General features: G+C 43.6%; 1 protein-coding gene across 1 annotated transcript; it reads left to right on the top strand.

The window, feature by feature from the left end:
- Nucleotides 1-2115: 2115 nt before the first annotated feature.
- Nucleotides 2116-21093, top strand: LOC125534817 (senescence-specific cysteine protease SAG39-like). The gene is made up of 4 exons (XM_048697906.1): nt 2116-2401; nt 4973-4986; nt 20308-20437; nt 20513-21093. The coding sequence occupies exons 1-4, from the start codon at nt 2116-2118 to the stop codon at nt 21091-21093; spliced, it is 1011 nt and encodes a 336-aa protein (XP_048553863.1).
- Nucleotides 21094-21624: the final 531 nt, after the last annotated feature.

Genomic DNA, 21624 nt, shown 5'->3' with positions numbered 1-21624 from the left:
GCGGTGCCCCCCTCCACCATAATCCACCTCGGTCATATCGTCGTAGTGCTTAGGCGAAGCCCTGCGCCGGTAGCTTCATCATCACTGTCATCACGCCGTCATGTTGATTCCCCGATTCCCCGTGTTAGGCCATAATTCGCAGTATGTCATCTTTCACAGTATGTCAGGCAATAACCACCACAATATGCTTGGTTAGCAAATTTTTCTTGGAGTTGAGCAAAATCATGAGAAAGGCGCAGAACAGAAATGCCCAGTTATAATACCAGTTTGTTTCTTGCTGAAGCAAAATCAGTTGAAACATCAGGCACTAGTTGCAGCATGAAGCACTAGTCGACTCAAAATCAGATCCACAATCCAGCCTTTAGACCATTTATTTATGCACAACACAGTTCACAACACCGTGCCGCATCGTACCGCGCGAGCCATGCCCGCTGGCCGCCATGGGGTCGCACGCACCATCTTGCCGCATGCCACCTAGTGCCGAGCCGCATCGTACGTATTTGAACTAAACTCCAGCTGTGAGTTGGAAAGAGAAAAAAAAGAAATGAAAGAATTGATAATCCAGTATAAGAGAGGGAAGAAATGGAAACGCGGTTGCAACGGAATAATCAGATCGGGCATGTCGCTTCAACTGCATGCCCAACAGGCCACATGCATTCACCCAAGGGCCGCCAGTGGCAGAGCTGACATGAATACATGGGGGGGGCAAAGACAAAAAAAAATTTGATGCAATTCAAGTAACCGTAGACAAATATGTGGTGCAAGCAACAAGAAATTCCCAATTAGATCAAATGAATAGGCATACTACATGATTGTTAAATTACTAATCAAATTCATACTGGGAAACAACAAGAAATTCCAAATTTTGCTGCCCCTAATTTGACTCGTACATGCAACATTGCTGCAGAGGATTCGGTAGTTTAAGGTTGCAAGCACAGGGCACTTAAAAAAAATTGGCCGAAAGCCGGTGGGGTTCACTACTACCTGGTAAAAGTATAAATTTGGGTTTGGGAGGGGGGGGGGGTTGGGGGGGGGGAGGGCACGGCCCCCTCAGCCTTACATGTAGCTCCGCTGTTGCTGGGTGGCTGCGGCTGCAATGGCGGCCACCGTGGAATTTTTATTCAGATTTTTTTGAAATGGAGAAGTTTGTTTCTTGACTTTTTTTTCAATAAAATAGGCCCTCGTGCATGGAGGCCGAGCTCCAAACTGCCCTACTCTTCTTACAAATATATTGTTACCTGTGGCACTCTTAGTCTTAACCCCTTTATCATACAACATTTGGGTAGAAAACTTTGGCATGGCACAAAGTTTGGATGTCATTTCTTTGATCTCTGATTTCACATTTCATTTTAGGCCTCGTACAAAGTGCTACGCATGTCTCTTTTTTCTTCTTCTTCTTTCTCATTTCCTCTTTTGGATTGGAAGGATCCATTACTTTGCATATATTCTGTAAACAAAGCATGTGTTTATCCGGATCACGCCAATGGAGGGGGTAATTAAGCACTTATCTGATCTTCAAATGTAAACAAAGCATGTGCGACACCGGAGACAATCACAAATTCAAGCTTCACAACTCTGGATCTCACATGAGTATCAGATGATCTTGAATCCATGTTTTGCTTCTTCAGTACCTTCTATAACTAGTGTTCCCTCCATCTCATAATGTAAGCCGTAGTGTAGTGTCAAAAAACGTCTTACATTATGGGACAGAGGAAGTAGTTATTAGCAACCGCGATTTTACAACAAAAGGTGGTCAAACGTTATGCAGTAGGAACAACCTATCATAAAAAATCCTTCTTGCTATATGCGCAAATATCAGTCCATCTTAACAATAATCCGTTGACTGATTCCAGTAACAATCGTCTTCCTTCTTGCTATATGTGCAAAAATCAGTCCAGATATACTAACCAATGTTTAATTAGGCAGTATTTATTCTACAGGCTGAGTACAGCTAATTAACTAAGTTGCGGTTTTGTTCAACGATGTATAACGTACAAGATGTTCAAACATTGTCCACATTACATCCCACAAGTATATCATCAAACAAACAAGATCCGGCCGGCACAACTTTCTCTGTCGCACTCAATCTTCATCGATCTTCCACCTCTACCGGCCATGGCTAGTTACTGGATAGTTCTCCTTTTCACGAGCTCCTGCGCGCTCAGTGGCGCACTGGCGGCACGCGACCTCACCGACGACCCGTCCATGGCCGCGAGGCACGAGCAGTGGATGGGCAAGTGTGGCCGTGAGTACAGTGACGCCACGGAGAAAACACGGCGGCTAGAGGTGTTCAAGGCCAACGTCGCGCTCATCGAGTCCGCCAACACCGGGAACAGCAAGTTCTGGCTGGAGGCCAACCAGTTTGCCGATATCACTGAGGACGAGTTCAGGGCTACCCACAGTCCCACACCGAGTAAATTGCAAAAAACCACCACAATTGAGGACCCTAGTTCAGAAAACCGCCAGCATTCAGTTTTTATTCAAAAAACCACCAACATTGGGGTGACAGTTTTCAAAAAACGCTGATACCGTGATTTAGAGCGTTTGAGTGGATTTCTGGCGGGTGGGTCCCTTTGTCAGGTGCCACGTGGCCAGGGCGAGACGGCGACCGTGACGCGCCGTTAGACGGCGTCGGTCTAAACCTAACCAGCTCGAACCCTACCACCACTTTCCCCCAAATCGCATCTCGACTCCCCTGGCTACCCGCTCGTGCTCACATCTCCCCCATGGCCACCGGCGGCGGCGGCGGATGTGCCGGCAGCGACCTCAGATTCGTCGAATCCGGTGCCCACTCCGCCTTTCCTCGCTCTCCCACGGCCCTTCCTCGCTCTCCCACCCCCCCCCTGCTAGGGTTGCTGGCAATGGTGGATCGTTCACCGACGGCGGAGAGGAGCTCGACGAGCAAGGCGGCAGCAAGTTCAAGCCCACATCCGACGACATTTTTTCGCGGGCGGCAGCATCATTGGCCCAGGTCTGGACGGCAAATCCCGCACAGAGCCACCACTTCACCTCTGGCCTAGGCGGTGTGGAGTGAGTCTTCTTCTTCTTCCTCTTAACTCTCTGAATTAGCTAGGAGTGCTTAGCTCTGTATAATTTTTCGTGTAGTCTATACTTTGCGCTTAGCCAACTGAATTTAGGAATTAGGGTTAACTGAATTGTTCATGTTTATTTGTTCCTGTATGTCTTAGCTATCTTGAGGTGTACTCGATATACATTGTAGTGTTATTTTAAATTATTTGGAACTGAACTATAGTTTAAGTGTAAGTAGTGTTAACTAACATTGGAACAGAACCATAGTGTAACTGAATATAGTGTTAACTAAATTTAAGTGTGACATAAATTAAAGTTTAACTGAATTTAGTGTTAAATGAATTTGTTTTGACATGTATTATAGTTTAAATGAATGTAGTTTAACTGAATGCACTATTAAGTGTAAGTAGTGTTAGCAGAAAATATTTGCAACTAGTTTAACTGAAATTAGTGTTAACTGACATTGGAACATAACCATAGTGTAACTGAATTTAGTGTTAACTGAATTTGTTTTGACATAAATTACAGTTGAACTGAATTTAGTGTTAAATGAATTTGTTTTGACATGTATTATAGTTTAAATGAATGTAGTTTAACTGAATGCACTATTAATTGAACTTGTTTATAAATTGCAGTTTGGATGATGATGAACCATGGGAAGTGAGGTTTCATTTCCAAGGCTGTGACAATCTAGAAAGGAGACTGTATGAGTCAGATATAACATATCTAAATATGTTAGCTATCATTGGGATTCAGGGCTATGATCAGAATGATTCCATGTATTATGTGAAGGAAGATGGTGTAGGAATGTTAGGGATGCAACTAATCAGGAGTGATGAAGATGTTGAAGAGATGCTGGAGTTATATGAGGACAAGATGTGTGTTACTATCACTGTTATGAAAGGTAGAGAGTCTGAGAGGGCAGAATTGCAGATTAACATTGGAGATGAGCAACAAATTCCTATTTCACAGATAGGTTCACCTAAAATATACAATGTAGATGAAGAAGGTGTGCTATATGCAAGTCAGTCAAGTGAAAAAGCAGAACAAGCAGCATGTTCTGCTCCAATTGTCAGTGTACACACAGAGGACTCATTTGGAGAATATCTTATCACTCAGGAGAGTTGCAATGTGAGGAAGGGAACAACTATTGCAGAGCTAGATGATTTCCTTAATGAGTTTGCTGACATGCCAGAAGTGCAAGAACACAACATGGAAGAAGATAACATGGAGGAGGAAGATCTGATGGATTCTGATAGTGAAGAGGAGCAGGAGGATGAGGATGCAGAGCTACATGTGAAAATAAAAGACCTGAAGAGGAAGAGGGTTTTTGAAGGTGATTCTGAGCCAAAAGATTTATTTTGTGAGGCTGATGAGGAAGAAGAGGGCTTTGTTGAACCAGCACCTATGCAGAAATTGCCTATTAGAAGAGGACCCACAACAAGATCTCATTGTAGTTCAGAAGCTAAACTTGAAGAAGACTATGTTCCATTGTCTGATGAGGACATAGATGAGGAATTTGAAGTTGATTCAGATGAAGAGGTTGTGTTCTACTGCTCCTCATCTGGCAGGAAGTCAAGGGCAAAGAAGAGGAAGGCCAGGAAATGGTATGATGAGAACAGGCTTGCCCCACAGGAGCAAATATGCTTTCACATGTGTTTTACTGATGTTTATCAGTTCAGGAGAGCTTTGGTTAATCTTCATGTCACTCAAAGGAGGAACTTCCATTACCATAGGAACAACAAAGACAGGGTAATTGTTGATTGTGTTGAGAAAGACTGCCCCTTCCACATGGTTGCATCTGTTATAGCAAATGAGAAAACATTTTGTATTAGGAAGTTGCAATTAGAGCATACATGTGCTCCAAGTGGTGAGAATTGTAAGATTTCTGCTAGGTATGTGGCCAAAGTAGTTGAGGATAGTTTCAGGACAGATCCAAAAGCAGGAATTGAAACTGTGATAGACAATACAAAGGAGAAGTTTGGTGTGGAGGTTGGGAAGATGAAGGCTTACAGGGCAAGATAGCAAGCTCTTAGTGTGGTCCAAGGTGATCAGGAAGCACAATATACCAGGATAAGAGACTATCTCCAGGCTGTGCTTGACACTAACCCAGGAAGCAGATGTATTGTGACAACAAGAGTTGTGAAAGAGCATCCAAGAAAGAACCCTAGATTTCATAGGTTGTTCATTTGTTTGGCAGCTCAAAGGGATGGTTTTCTCAAAGGATGTAGACCTTTCATAGGTATGTTACTAGTGTAATTACATACACAAGTGTAGCATATTAAGGTTTTGTGAAATTTACTATGGTCTTGTGTAATTGTTTTCAGGTCTAGATGGTTGCTTTGTGAAGTTGAACACAGGTCAACAAATCCTAGCTGCTACAGGTAGAGATGGAAACAATAACATATTTCCACTAGCTTTTGGAGTAGTTGAGAAAGAAGATACTCCAAGTTGGTGTTGGTTTCTCACTCAACTAAAGATAGCTATTGGTGGAGAATCAGGAGAATTTGGATACTACACAATTATTTCAAACAGGCAAAAGGTAATACTGGTGCCTTCATTATTAGTGACTAGATTAGTGCCTTTATTTCATACTTAGAATTACTAGTTGCAATTAGAATTACTTAGAATTATTAGTGTCCATGGCAAAACATAGTTAGTGACTAAATTAGTCCCTTCATTACTGTCATCAGGGTCTTCTCAATGCAATTGACCAAATTTTTCCAAATTGCCCTCAAAGATACTGTTTAAGACACATTTATGCAAATTTCCAAAGTGCTGGCTTTAGGGGGGATGAACTTAAGAAATATATGGATGCAACTGCTTACTCTTACACTGAAAATGGGTTTAAGTTAGCAATGGAAGAGATTAGAAAGGAGAGTGAGGATGCATGGTTGTGGCTCAAGGCAATTCCTGTTGATACATGGGCTAGGCATGCCATGGACACAAACTGTAAGACTGACCAGTCAACAACATCAGTGAGGTGTTCAATAGGATGATTTTGGATATTAGGGGAAAACCCATTAAAACAATGGTTGAAGGTGCCAGGAGCAAACTGATGGTCAAGTTCAATGAGAAAAGGATTGGAGGGCAGACTGCTAGATGGGAAATTACCCCAACATATGCAGAGATGCTAGAAGAGGCCAAGGAATGGGCTAGGAATTGAAAGGCCATGATGGCAGGCCCAGATCTATTCTAGGTCAACAGTGGTGAGAAGTCTTATGCTGTCAACTTGAAAGATTGGACCTGTGGTTGTAGAAAATGGGATATGACAGGTGTACCATGTAACCATGCTGTGTCTGCCATATACAAATCAAAACAGCAACCTGAGGATTTTGTGCATAAATTCTTCAAGAAAGCAATGTATGTTGCAGCATACAAACTAATGATCTACCCTGTTCCAGGTCCTGATCTTTGGACAAGAACTGATACAAGAGACATTGATCCACCTGTGTTTCATAGAAAGAAGGGTAGAAAACAGACCCAGAGAAGGAAGGGCCAATTTGAGGTGCCAAAACCCAAGGACACATCCAGGGTTGGAACAATTACATGCAGTAATTGTGGAAGGCAGGGACATAGGTACACAAACTGCCATGATGCTCTAAAGCCAGCACTTGCTGCTAGGAAAAACAAGCACAAGGTACATTTACATTTCTGCACTGTACATTTCTGCACAGAAACTGTTTTTGATACATAGGGCTGGAACTATTTTGTTTCAGGAAAATAGGGCTGCTCCAAGAGCTACAGCAGGAACTTCAGCAGCTCCTACTCATACTCCAATAGCTGCTCCAACACCTACTGCTAGGAAAAACAAGCACAAGGTACATTTACATTTCTGCACTTTATAATTTCCAAAGAAGCTAGCAAAATCTATTTTTGATACATAGGGCTGGAACTATTTTCTTTCAGGAAAATATGGCTGCTCCAAGAGCTGCAGCAGGAACTTCCGCAGCTGCTCCAAGAGCTACTCCATCTTCTGCCAGCACAATTTCCACATCAAGGGCTTCTGCTGCTCCAAGATCTGCAGCTCCAAGAGGAAGGGCTGCATCAACAAGGACTACACCAGCACCCAGGTCTTCATTTGCTCCTCCAAGGCCTTCCACTGATCACAGGGCTGGAAGTTCTTCAGCTGCAGGTAGAAGGGTCACCAAGAGGCCAAATAGGCTCAAGGATTATTTCTATGCTAGTGCAACTAGCTGTGTAATGCACCCTAGCTGATGGACCAACCAAGGAGTCATTTTGCCAAAAAAAAAACTATGTCATTTTGCAACTTGGTGTGCCTGTTGCTTTGTGGCTATTGAACTCATTATGGATGAGGATTGCCATGTTGAACTTGTTTTCTGGTTGTGTAATGAACACTTGGATGATGTGTCATGGATGATGTTATATTATGCTACTGTTGAGCATTGCCATGTTGAACTTTTTTATCATGATGAAGTTTATGATGATGTGTTTGGCTTTGATGATTGGCATGATGAATTTTATTTGTCATGATGAAGTTTATATGTACTAGATGAACTATTATTTTGTCCTCGAGTGGTTTGTCGAGAGGCTAGGTTCACCCAAAAGAGGCATTTTTGTCCTCGAGTGGTTTGTCGAGAGGCTAGGTTCAACCAAAAGAGGCATTTTTGTCCTCGAGTGGTTTGTTGAGAGGCTAGGTTCAACCAAAAGAGGCATTTTTGTCCTCGAGTGGTTTGTCGATAGGCTAGGTTCAACCAAAAAAGGCATTTTTGTCCTCGAGTGGTTTGTCGATAGGCAAGGTTCAACCTGTAGCGACCAGACCTCAAACAGTCTGATCTCTGTGCTCCGGTGTCATCCCTGGATCAGTAATTGACACCACACAGAGTACTCGGAGGACTTGTATAGGATAACGAGTAGCAATCACACACTTATTCCATCGAGTGTCTCAAAGAGAACTTATTACAATAAATATGGCTTTAAGGCCATCTAATAACGATAACAACGGAAGGCTTGGAAGATAGGTGAGTCCATCAACTCCAACGGCATCAATGAGTATAGAACCACGACCTAAAACTCCTTAATTGCCGTCTGAAAAGTCTGCAACATTAACGTTGCAGCCCGAAACGGGTCAGCACATGGAATATGCTGGCAAGGTAACACATAGAGATAATGGAATGCACAACTATACTATATGCATATTTGGCTGGTGGAAAGCTCTATGGTTACAGTTTTTGCGTAAAGCCAATTTTTCCCTACTTCAAAGGAATAAATTAATTACTATCATGGTGGTTGTTAAACATTGAGAATGGTTGACAGCATTCTCAATCCCAATTAAGTACATCATTAAAACCCAACAATATTAATTTAGAGTAACATGTTGAGATTCACATGAAAATCCAGGTACTAGATACTCAAGATGTCCATAACCGGGGACACGGCTAACCATGATTAGTTTATTACACTCTGCAGAGGTTTGCGCACTTTTCCCCACAAGACTCGATCGCCTCCGTTGGATTTCTCGCACTACATGGTGTTTGAGAAATGGATGACCGAGACATAGTCTTTAGAAGCGCTAGCACCTTACGATCGGGTAGACCGTACCACCTACATCCTACATCTGCTAGCCTACCACTGTAAGAGTTCACACGACTTAGTCAACTATGCTAGAGCCCATAATAGCTTGTGGCTGCACACGGAAGTTTCTAGTATGAATAATCTCATGATCCCTTTGAGGCTGGGTGGCGGTCCAAAAGAAAACAGGCAAGTCCTGGATACCCCAGGTGCCTCAATCCACCCAGATGTGTGTTAGGTTGTCACCTTAGATAAACCCTTAATTATAAAATCTCACATCTGTCATGGATATCACTCACCCAATCCACGTCTACTGGCATAGCATGGCATAATAAGCAAACGTAGAAGTAACTCCCAAAGGTTTGATAATAAACAGGTAATAGGTACTACCTCATCTACTTCCCATACCACAATTTAATTAGATCCTAATCATGCAATGTGTGAGGATTGATCTAATGCAATAAAACTAGGTTGTAGAAAAAGGTATGATCAAAGTGTTACTTGCCTTGCTGATGATCCGCGAAACCTAGAGATTCGAAGTAACAAGCGGCGCACTCCGGGTATTCTGTCGCAGACAACAATAAGCATACAATAAGTACTCATCTAATTCACAGGTAAAACTCAAATAGAAGATCTAACCAGAAAGTTCAACTTAAGAACCCTGGTTGGCAAAAGAATCAAATCGAACGAAGCAAAAGAAATCAAACGGCGAAAAAAAACAACTTCGTTCTAGTAATCTGAACCTAGGGAAAATTTTACAGTAGCAAAAACATGTTTAAGTTGATTATTCGGAAAGAGGGTTTCGAGACGAAACTCCACGCGCTTGAATCGCCTGATTCCGATAAACGAGCGAAAAGTTATACTAAAACGAAAATCAGATCAGAAATCGCGATCAGAAAATAACCGCGGAAAATCCGACGAAAAAGAAAAACGACGAACAGAATTTTTTTTTAAAAAAAACAGCACGGAAAACGAGGCGGCGGCGAACCTCGAAAGGCGCGCGCTCCGGCGAGTCGGCGGCGGGGCGGCGGCGGCGACGGCTGGAGGCGCCTAGGGTTTCGGGTGGCGGCTGGGGCTCCTCTCTCGGGCCGGGGCGGCGGCTTATAAAGGCCCCCGGCCGGTGGTTTCCTGCCCGGGTACGGCTCGGAGTCGGTTACGCGTTTTTTTTTAAATCCGCTCGGAAGAAAAATAAAAAGAAATACTAAACGGACTCCAAAAATCACGAAATAAATTTTGCCGGGTTCCTAAAATCATGCCCGATAAAGTGAACATTTATCTGGGCCCAAACTACAACTTTGGAAAATGCGCATTTTTCCTAAATTCAAATAAAAAAATACCGAAAAACTCTGAAATAAATCTTATTTGATTTTTTTATTAAATCCTCAATATTTCTATATTTTGAGAAAGTCATTTTATTCCCTCTCTCATATTTTTGTAATAGAAATAATTGATGATAAAATAAATAAAATCAAATGATCCTGTTTACATAATTTGAGAAAACTCAAATATGTAAGTAACGAAATCCCCAACTCTCTCCGTGGGTCCTTGAGTCACTAAGGATTTTCTAGGATCAAAACCAAAAGCAAAATAAAATATGATATGCATGATGACCGAATGTATAACATTCCAAATTGAAAATTTGGGTGTTACAAACCTACCCCCCTTAAGATGAATCTCGCCCTCGAGATTCGGGTTGGCTAGAAAATAGGTGAGGGTGGTCTTTGAGCAAATCTTTCTCTCGCTCCCAGGTGGCTTCATCTTCCGTGTGGTGGCTTCACTAAACTTTGCAAAACTTGATAACCTTGATGCGAGTAACTCGGCTGGCAAACTCGAGAATCTTGACTGGTTTCTCCTCATAGGTCAGATTGTTATCCAACTGGATTGCTTCCAATGGCACTGTGTCTCTCAAAGGTATGTCAGCCATCTCCGCGTGACACTTCTTCAACTGAGAAACGTGAAACACATCATGCACTCCGGCCAATCCTTCTGGCAATTCCAACTTGTAGGCCACTTCTCCCATATGCTCCAAAACTCGATATGGTCCTACAAATCGTGGCGCTAACTTCCCCTTAACTCCGAAACGCTTAATCCCTCGAAGTGGGGATACTCGAAGATAAGCTCTATCTCCGACTTCGTAAACTGTCTCCTTGCGTTTAGAATCTGCGTAGCTCTTCTGCCTGGACTGGGCTACCTTGAGCCTATCGCGAATCAACTTCACCTTCTGTTCAGACTCCTTAATCAGATCTGGTCCAAACAACTGGCAGTCTCCAACTTCGTCCCATGACAACGGTGTCCTGCACCTCCTTCCGTACAGAGCTTCGAAAGGGGCCATCTTCAAACTGGTCTGATAGCTATTATTGTAAGAAAACTCTGCATATGGCAAATTATCGTCCCAACTAGATCCATAATCTAGCGCACAAGCTCTCAGCATATCTTCCAAAATCTGATTGACTCTCTTAGTCTGTCCATCTGTCTGCGGATGAAAAGCTGTACTGAATTCTAGCCTAGTACCCAAAGTCTCATGCAACTGCTTCCAGAATTTTGAGGTAAACTGGGTTCCTCTATCTGACACGATGCTCCTCGGAACTCCATGCAAACATACGATCCTGGTCATGTATATCTTTGCCAACTTAGCACTGGTGTAAGTGGTCTTTACGGGGATGAAATGTGCTACCTTCGTCAATCGATCGACTACAACCCAAATCGAGTCATAGCCTGAACGAGTCCTTGGTAATCCCGTGATAAAATCCATGCCTAGCTTATCCCACTTCCATTCGGGTATCGGCAATGGTTGCAACAATCCTGCTGGCTTCTGGTGCTCTGCCTTCACTCTCTGACATACATCACAAACTGCTACATAATCCGCAATATCCTTTTTCATTCCGGTCCACCAGAAAATATCCTTCAAATCCAAATACATCTTGGTATTTCCTGGGTGAATCGAATACGGTGAATCATGTGCCTCTTGCAAAATCAACTTCCTGATTTCCGGGTTGTTGGGCACATAAATGCGGTCTTCAAACCATAGGGTGTCGTGCTCATCCTCGCGAAATCCTTTAGCTTTTCCTTTGCTCAGTTTCTCCTTTATAGCGGCAATCTCTTTGTCAGTTTTCTGAGCTTCTCTGATTTTGTCCATTAATGTTGACTGAATCTCCAATGCTGCTACATAGCCTCTCGGAACTATTTCCAAACATAGTTCACGAAAATTTTCTGCTAACTCCTTGGGTATTTCTCCCGCCATTAACGTATTGACATGACTATTGCGGCTTAATGCATCAGCTACTACATTAGCCTTCCCGGGATGATAATGCAATTTCATATCATAATCTTTGATGAGCTCCAACCATCTCCTTTGTCTGAGGTTCAACTCCTTCTGTGTGAAAATGTACTTCAAACTCTTATGATCCGTGTACACCTCACAATGATTTCCAATGAGGAAATGTCTCCATGTCTTCAATGCATGCACTACGGCTGCTAACTCCAAATCATGCGTAGCGTAATTCAATTCATGGGGCTTCAGTTGTCGTGAAGCATACGAAACAACTCTTCCTTCCTGCATAAGCACTGCTCCAAGTCCTCGACGTGAAGCGTCGCAATACACCTCATAATCCTTGGTTTGATCTGGCAAAATCAACACTGGTGAGGTAACCAAATGGTTCTTCAACTCCTGGAAACTTGCCTCACACTCCTCAGTCCATTTAAACTTAGTATCCTTCTTCAACAACTCCGTCATAGGTTTCGCGATCTTTGAGAAGTTCTCAATAAATCTCCGGTAGTATCCTGCGAGTCCAAGAAAACTCCGGACCTCTCCAACGGTAGTTGGGGCTTCCCACTTGGTCACGGTTTCATCTTTAGCGGGATCTACTGCTATACCTTCTCTAGATATAACATGTCCGAGGAATCCTACTTCCTTCAACCAAAATTCACACTTGCTAAACTTGGCATATAATTGATGTTCTCTGAGCTTTCCAAGTACCAAACACAAATGCTCCTTATGTTCCTCTTCATTCTTCGAATATATCAGGATTTCATCAATGAACACTACGACGAACTTATCCAAAAACTCCATAAACACTTTGTTCATCATGTTCATAAAATAGGCAGGCGCGTTAGTCAGTCCAAATGACATAACGGTATACTCATACAGCCCATACCTGGTGGTAAAAGCTGTCTTCAGAATATCCTGTTCTCGAATCTTCAACTGGTGGTATCCTGATCGCAAATCGATCTTGGAAAACACTTTAGCTCCTTTCAACCGATCAAACAGATCATTGATCATTGGTAGCGGGTACTTGTTCTTGATTGTTACTTCGTTCAATCCCCGATAATCAACAACCATCCTTAACGATCCATCCTTCTTCTCTACTAGAAGTACTGGTGATCCCCAAGGCGAAGAACTTGGGCGAATATATCCCTTATCCAGTAACTCCTTAATCTGCTTCTTAATTTCCACCAAATCCTTTGCTGGCATCCTATATGGTCTCTTCGATATTGGTCCAGTGCCTGGCAAAAGCTCAATCAAAACTCAATGTCTCTATCCGGTGGCATGCCTGGCAACTCTTCGGGAAATACATCAGGAAAATCCTTTACCACTGGTACTTCCTCCTGCACAACTCCTGATAAGGAATTTACTTGTGTCCTGTTTGGCACATGCCGGGATACATACTTGATCCTTCTCCCTTCTGGTGTGGTAAGCAAGATTGACTTTCTAGCACACTCAATATTCCCTTCATACTTTGATAACCAATCCATGCCTAATATCACATCCAATCCTTGAGATTCCAATACTATTAGGTTTGAGGGAAAAACGTAGTTACCAATCCTTAATGGTAACTGATCACACCATAGTCTTGCCACATACTCTGCTCCTGGCGAGGTTACTAACATGGGTGATCTAAGGGCTTGGGTTGGTAGGTTATACTTATCCATAAATCCCCTTGATATGTATGAATGCGATGCACCAGTATCAAAAAGAATGAGTGCAGTAAATGACTTAACCAAAAACTTACCTATTACTGCATCGGGCTGAGCTTCAACCTCCTCCACATTAACGTGGTTCACCTGTCCCCTGTTGAAAGGGTTCGGCTTCTTTCCAGAACTTCCATTGCCGTTTTGGCCTTCAGGACATTCGTTTGCAAAATGTCCGGTCTTCTGACACTTATAGCAAGTGACGTGGCTTAAGTCCTTCTTGGCTGGGGTTGATGGGGTGCTGCGGTTCTGTCCATTGCTTCCTCCATTCCCATTACCATTCTTGGTGCCATTGTGATTGTGCGAGCTACCTACTCCATGGGTATGCTGAAATTGTCCTCCCGGTCTAGGGGTAAAACGAGGCTTCTGCTGAGCTCCTGAATTATACTTTCCTTGTCCATACTTCCTCTTGCGGTTCTCAATTTGTTGCTGCTTCCCTTCAATCATAAGAGCACGATCTACCAACTCCTGGTAGTTGTTGAAGGTGGCTACCAACAACTGCATACTCAACTCATCATTCAGTCCTTCCAAGAATTTCTCCTGCTTAGCTGCATCCGTAGCAACGTCATCTGGAGCATAACGAGCTAGCTTACTAAACTCCTCCACATACTGGCCAACTATCCGTCCTCCTTGGTGCAAGTTACGAAACTCACGCTTCTTCATGGCCATTGCTCCTGCTGAAACATGGGCGGTACAAAAAGCCTGCTGAAACTGGTCCCATGTGACAGTGTCGATTGGGAAGGTGGCTATGAAATTCTCCCACCAAGATGCTGCGGGTCCTTCTAACTGATGTGCGGCAAACTTAACCTTCTCCACATCTGTGCATCCTGCTGTGGTCAACTCCCTAGCTATCTTGCGGAGCCAATCATCTGCTACTATCGGCTCGGTGCTACTGGAAAACACCGGCGGATTCAGCCTAAGAAAACGGGCTAAGTGGTCAACAGGTGGTGGTGGTGGTGGTGGTGGGTTGTTGTTGTTGTTCCCCTAATTCTGATTCTGAACTAGCAACCGCATCAAGGTGTTCTGCTGCTGGATCAAATGGGTGAGCTCCGCGGAAAGGCAAATCCGGGGTCACGTCTCGGAGGCATCTGAGGGTTTAGAAAAGATGAGATATAAGAATAGAGGGGGTCTAAAGGGAAAATACTACCCATATGCACATGAGCAAAACAAACAATTCACTTCAATCAATCAATCAAAGGCATACAATCGATCTAGCTATCGCAAAAGTGCTCGGACTACTATATTTACATGGTGGACTACTACTACTGATGAGGTGGTCTACTAGAAATATTCTACGGTTGTAGACTCCATGATATCTGCTCCTGCTTCATCCACATAATCATCATCGCTACTATCTTGTTCCGAGTCGGTGGCGTCAATGATGATGTAGTCTTCCGGGCTAATCTCTTTGGGTTCTTCGTCTTCATCTACTGGAGTCGGGCCTCCCATAAATATTCCAATCTTCTTGATTAGATCGTCATTCTTCTCCACCAATATTTCAATTTCTTCTTCATAACCTTCGCGTGTAGCCTTGAGTTCTTCCTCCAGTTCCTTGATTCTAGTCTTAGCCTTCTTCAGATCTATCATGTCGGCGCACATCTGATTCTCCAGTCGTCGAATGTGCTGATTTAACTCCTGGATAAAAGCTGCAATTGATCTATCTTTCCTGGTGCTGATCATCTCCCAGTGTTCATCTCGGCGCCCGCAAATTTGGTAGATAGTATCCTTAAGATCCTTGCGGTAGACTTCTCCAATGCGTCCCATAGCGATGTGAGCTGCCATACTCTTTCCTAGACTCCAAGTTGGTGCATCAAAAGAAAACTCTATGGGCTCAGTGACTGGCATGAACGTCCTTCCTGGAACTTGAACTTGAATCATCCAGCGCTCTTCTTCAGGTAAAGTGGCGTTGTAGGTTCCCGTGAAGCTTGGTACTCCTATGTTCAGGTATCTAGTGACTTCCTTCAAGTGGCGTCCAAAGGGTGTATCTTCATCTGGTTGTGTGAACTTGTTCCTTGCATCCGCCATCCTAAAAAGTAGAAAAGATGAGAAGTCATAAGAGAAGAGAGTGAGTAGTGATCTAGGTCTTTAGCTTAGTGGTCGTGTCCTACAGTCAGCGTGTGCTCTGATACCATCTCTGTAGCGACCAGACCTCAAACAGTCTGATCTCTGTGCTCCGGTGTCATCCCTAGATCAGTAATGCTGACACCACACAGTACTCGGAGGATTTATAGCAGAGTAGCAATCACACACTTATTACATCGAGTGTCTCAAAAGAGACCTGAAAACAATAAATATGGCTTAAGGCCATCTAATAATGATAACAGCGGAAGGCTTGGAAGATAAGTGAGTCCATCAACTCCAACGGCATCACTGAGTATAGAACCACGACCTAAACTCCTCAATCGTCGTCTGAAAAGTCTGCAACATTAACGTTGCAGCCCGAAACGGGTCAGCACATGGAATATGCTGGCAAGGTAACACATAGAGAATAATGGAAATGCAGCAACTATACTATATGCATATTTGGCTGGTGGAAAGCTCTATGGTTACAGTTTTTGCGTAAAGCCAATTTTTCCCTACTTCAAAGGAATAAAATTAATTACTATCATGGTGGTTGTTAAACATTGAGAATGGTTGACAGCATTCTCAATCCCAATTAAGTATCATCATTAAAACCCAACAATATTAATTCTAGAGTAACATGTTGAGATTCACATGAAAATCCAGGTACCAGATACTCAAGATGTCCATAACCGGGGACACGGCTAACCATGATTAGTTTGTTGCACTCTGCAGAGATTTGCGCACGTTTCCCCACAAGACTCGATCGCCTCCGTTTGGTTTCTTGCACTACAGGGTGTTTGAGAAGACGGATGACCGAGACATAGTCTTTCAGAAGCGTTTGCACCTTACGATGGGTAGACCGTACCACCTACAACCCCTACATCTACTAGTCTACCACTGTAAGAGTTCACACGACTTAGTCAACTATGCTAGAGCCCATAATAGCTTGTGGCTGCACACGGAAGTTTCTAGTATGAATAATCTCATGATCCCTTTGAGGCTGGGTGGCGGTCCAAAAGAAAACAGGCAAGTCCTGGATACCCCAGGTGCCTCAATCCACCCAGATGTGTGTTAGGTTGTCACCTTAGATAAACCCTTAATTATAAAATCTCACATCTGTCATGGATATCACTCACCCAATCCACGTCTACTGGCATAGCATGGCATAATAAGCAAACGTAGAAGTAACTCCCAAAGGTTTGATAATAAACAGGTAATAGGTACTACCTCATCTACTTCCCATACCACAATTTTTTAATTAGATCCTAATCATGCAATGTGTGAGGATTGATCTAATGCAATAAAACTGGGTTGTAGAAAAGGTATGATCAAAGTGTTACTTGCCTTGCTGATGATCCGAACCTAGAGATTCGAAGTAACAGGCGGCGCACTCCGGGTATTCTTCTATCGCAGACAACAACAAGCATACAATAAGTACTCATCTAATGCACAGGTAAAACTCAAATAGAAGATCTAACCAGAAAGTTCAACTTAAGAACCCTGGTTGGCAAAAGAATCAAATCGAACGAAGCAAAAGAAATCAAACGGCGAAAGAAAACAACTTCGTTCTAGTAATCTGAATCTAGGGCAAATTTTACAGTAGCAAAAACATGTTTAATTTGATTATTCGGAAAGAGGGTTTCGAGACGAAACTCCAGGCGCTTGAATCGCCTGATTCCGATAAACGAGCGAAAAGTTATACTAAAACGAAAATCGGATCAGAAATCGCGATCAGAAAATAACCGCGAAAAATCCGACGAAAAAGAAAAACGACGAACAGAATTTTTTTTAAAAAAAATAGCACGGAAAGCGAGGCGGCGGCGAACCTCGAAAGGCGCGCGCTCCGGCGAGTCGGCGGCGGGGCGGCGGCGGCGGCGACGGCTGGAGGCGCCTAGGGTTTCGGGTGGCGGCTGGGGCTCCTCTCTCGGGCCGGGGCGGCGGCTTATAAAGGCCACCGGCCGGTGGTTTCTTACCCGGGTACGGCCCGGAGTCGGTTACGCGTTTTTTTTAAATCCGCCCGGAAGAAAAATAAAAAGAAATACTAAACCGAATCCAAAAATCACAAAATAAATTTTGCCGGGTTCCTAAAATCAAGCCAGATAAAGTGACATTTATCTGGGCCCAAACTACAACTTTGAAAAACGCGCATTTTTCCTAAATTCAAATAAAAAAATACTGAAAAACTCCGAAATAAATCTTATTTGATTTTTTTATTAAATCCTCAATATTTCTATATTTTGGGAAAGTCATTTTATTCCCTCTCTCATATTTTTGTAATAGAAATAATTGATGATAAAATAAATAAAATCAAATGATCCTGTTTACATAATTTGAGAAAACTCAAATATGTAAATAACAAAATCCCCAACTCTCTCCGTGGGTCCTTGAGTCGCTTAGGATTTTCTAGGATCAAAACCAAAAGCAAAATAAAATATGATATGCATGATGACCTAATGTATAACATTCCAAATTGAAAATTTGGGATGTTACACAACCAAAAGAGGCATTTTTGTCCTTGAGTGGTTTGTCGAGAGGCTAGGTTCAACCAAAAGAGGCATTTTGTCCTCGAGTGGTTTGTCGAGAGGCTAGGTTCAACCAAAAGAGGCATTTTGTCCTCGAGTGATTTGTCGAGAGGCTAGGTTCAACCAAAAGAGTCATTTTGTCATCGACGGGGTTATCGAGAGGCTGGGTTCAACCAAAAGAGTGATTTTGTCATCGACGGGGTTATCGAGAGGCTAGGTTCAACCAAAAGAGTCATTTTGTCATCGACAGGGTTATCGAGAGGCTAGGTTCAACCAAAAGTGTTATTTTGTCATCGACAGGGTTATCGAGAGGCTAGGTTCAACTAAAAGAGTGATTTTGTCATCGACGGGGTTATCGAGAGGCTAGGTTCAACCAAAAAGAGTGATTATGTCATCATTTCTCAACTTCAAAGTGCACATCATAATTGTTTTGATATCAATGCTGATTTTTTCATCATTTATCATACATGATTTTGTCATAATTAAATCAATGGACAACACATTTCATTCGAACCAACATCATAATTGTTCTGCTATCACAGCAACAGATTTCATTCCAACCAACATGATAATTCCAAACATTAGTAGCCACGACCATACATGATATAGGTTCACATACTACAACACCCACACATTGTTCTTACTTCTAACATTAGTAGCCACCACAACCATACATAATACATAATACATAAACCACCAACATTTACTCATCACAAATTTCCTTGATTCTATTGATCTTACTCTTGTTCTGCTCCCCAGCCTTCAGCAAATCAGCTATGATGTACTCCAACCTTTTCTTCTCTTGCTTCAGCTCTACCATACCTTGATCTGCTACAGCCTTCTTCCAATTGGTGATCAGTTCATCATTGCTCTGCTTAATAACTTGAAGTGCTAGCTTCAGATCCATATTCTCTTTCTCAAGCCTAGCCTTCTCTTCCTGGGCTTCAACTACAGCTTTCTCAACATCACTATCCTGCATAATCTTCTCATAGTTCTCCCTCATCACATTCTTGTGAACTGTTGCAAAAAACTGGCTTGTTTCCTTTATATGGGTGTGATGCTTCTCTTGTATTAACTTCTTTTCTTCTTCCAGCTTCAATATCACCTTATCTTTTCTTTCTATCCCTGTGTTGCTCTGGTCATACATATCCCAAATCTTGCGCAATGCATTCTGCATTGGTTCTGGCCATTCTGCATCAATCCACTGCACCAGACCACAGTTGTCGCCGTCCTGGATTAAATTTTTTGCAAAAAGAGTAAAGACTAAGTACAATTGAACAGGAACTGAGAACTTAAATGTTCTAATTATCAAATGCTGAATTTGAATGGATTTTTGTAACAAGCTGTACACTTTGTTCTTAAATACCAAACAGCACATACATACGAACAGCACATACACTCTGTTCTTAAATTAGACCTAAATTACACCTAGTAGACAATTGTTCAATGGCATAGAAAGGATCAACACGAACCTCATTACCACATCCGTAAAACCTACGGCCAGTGTTCACGCCTTGGAATACAACACCCCTATGCACCGGCAAATTGTGACTGCACATCGGTCCTTCGGCAACAATGCCACACCACTCTGGGTCAACAATGGTATGTGGAACCTAGAAGGGTTCACATAGAGTACATCCTCAAATCCCAGATCAAATGGGTCAAAACTAACCTCAAATGGAGTACAGATCGAAGAAAACCTAACCCTAATTGAGAAAGACGATGAACTCATATAGGATTCGTCCGCGTGCGAGATGAAAAGGGGGGAAACAGACTCCTCGCTGTTGGTTTCGCCATCCTTCCAGGAGACCATGGCTGCGGCGGTCGGCGGCGGGGGCACGGGCGGTCGGCGGCGGGGGGACGGGCGGCGGCGACAGAGACCTGCGAAAGAGTGAGAGAGCGAATGGACGAATGGGTTGGGCTCGAGCAGCTGGTTAGGTTTAGACCGACGCCGTCTAACGGCGCGTCACGGCCGCTGTCTCGCCCTGTCCACGTGGCACCTGACAAAGGGACCCACCCGTCAGAAATCCACTCAAACGCTCTAAATCACGGTATCAGCGTTTTCTGAAAACTGTCACCCCAATGTTGGTGATTTTTTGAAAAAAAAAAAACTGAATGCTGGCGGTTTTCTGAATTAGGGTCCTCAATTGTGGTGGTTTTTTGCAATTTACTCTCCCACACCGGATACAAGCCAGTTGCTGCTGACAAGGGCCGGAGCGCTGGGTTCAGGTACGCGAATGCCAGCCTCGACGACCTCCCGGCCTCCGTCGACTGGAGGACCAATGGCGCGGTCACTCCCGTCAAAGATCAAGGCCAATGTGGTACGCACTACGCAGCACAAACGTACATTATGTTGGACACTGGAGTATGCTGACTCATTTGTACATTATTTTCAGGGTGCTGCTGGGCGTTCTCCACGGTGGCTTCTATGGAGGGCATCGTGAAGCTGAGCACGGGCAAGCTGGTGTCTCTCTTGGAGCAGGAGCTGGTTGACTGCGACGGCACGGACAAGGGTTGCGAGGGCGGGCTCATGGACAACGTCTTCGAGTTCGTTGTCGAAAACGGGGGCCTCGCCACCGAGGCCGACTATCCCTACACCGGCGCAGACGGCAGCACATGCGACTCCAGCACGGCTGCAGCGACCATCACGGGGCACGAGGACATGCTGGCCAATGATGAGGTGTCGCTGCTTAAGGCGGTGGCGGCACAGCCCGTGTCCCTGGCCGTCGACGGCGGGGACAACCTCTTCCGTTTCTACAAGGACGGCGTGCTCTCGGGCAGCTGCGGCACGGAGCTCGACCACGGCATCACGGCGGTCGGGTACGGCGTGGCTGGGGACGGGACCAAGTTCTGGGTGATGAAGAACTCGTGGGGCGCGGGGTGGGGCGAGGACGGGTTTATCAGGATGGAGAGGGACGTCGCCGACGAGAAGGGCCTCTGCGGGCTCGCCATGCAGCCTTCCTACCCCACCACGTAGCCTGCTTCAATCATTCCTAGCATGTAAATCGATCCACCTTCGAAGTGTTTCTGGTGTGTATGGATGTACAACCTGCATTATTCTTATATATCACCCTTTCGAAAAATGCTTCTGTCTATCACAAATTCACGATTCACACACTCTACTTCTCCACTTTAGCTACTTGTAAGTTGCCTGAATTTTAATTTGGGTCAGTCGTTTCCTTAGCTGTTGATTCTTGCTATTCGTGCTGCTTTTTTTTTTTGCAATGTCTTGTTGATTGGGCTGGGCTTGTTTTTTTTACGGACCCTTTATTTGGGTCAGTCGATTTGCTACTGAACCAAAGCCCATTAACTATGTGATCCATCCCTCCTATCCCTCCCATTTTTCTTACGTTTATCAATTTTTGTGCGTTTCTGCTTTTGTTTTTTGTTTTTCTTTGTTAGTTGGTTTTTATCTTTTTATTATGTGTATTTTTGGACGTTGGGCGAGTGTAAATGTATACACATAAATATTACCAATATAAAAAGACCCAGTGAGGCAGATCCAATA

Source organism: Triticum urartu, chromosome 2, assembly GCF_003073215.2.
Source record: "Triticum urartu cultivar G1812 chromosome 2, Tu2.1, whole genome shotgun sequence".
In the NCBI taxonomy this organism is placed as follows: Eukaryota; Viridiplantae; Streptophyta; class Magnoliopsida; order Poales; family Poaceae; genus Triticum; species Triticum urartu.
The sequence above is the reverse complement of the archived record's forward strand: the minus strand, read 5'-3'. Positions and strand labels throughout refer to the sequence as shown.

Coding starts and splice junctions, on each gene's coding strand:
- LOC125534817 (XM_048697906.1), top strand. CDS start 2,116: ATGGCTAGTTACTGGATAGTTCTCCTTTTCACGAGCTCCTGCGCGCTC. Junction 20,438..20,512: donor CAAAGATCAAGGCCAATGTG/GTACGCACTACG, acceptor CATTATTTTCAG/GGTGCTGCTGGGCGTTCTCC.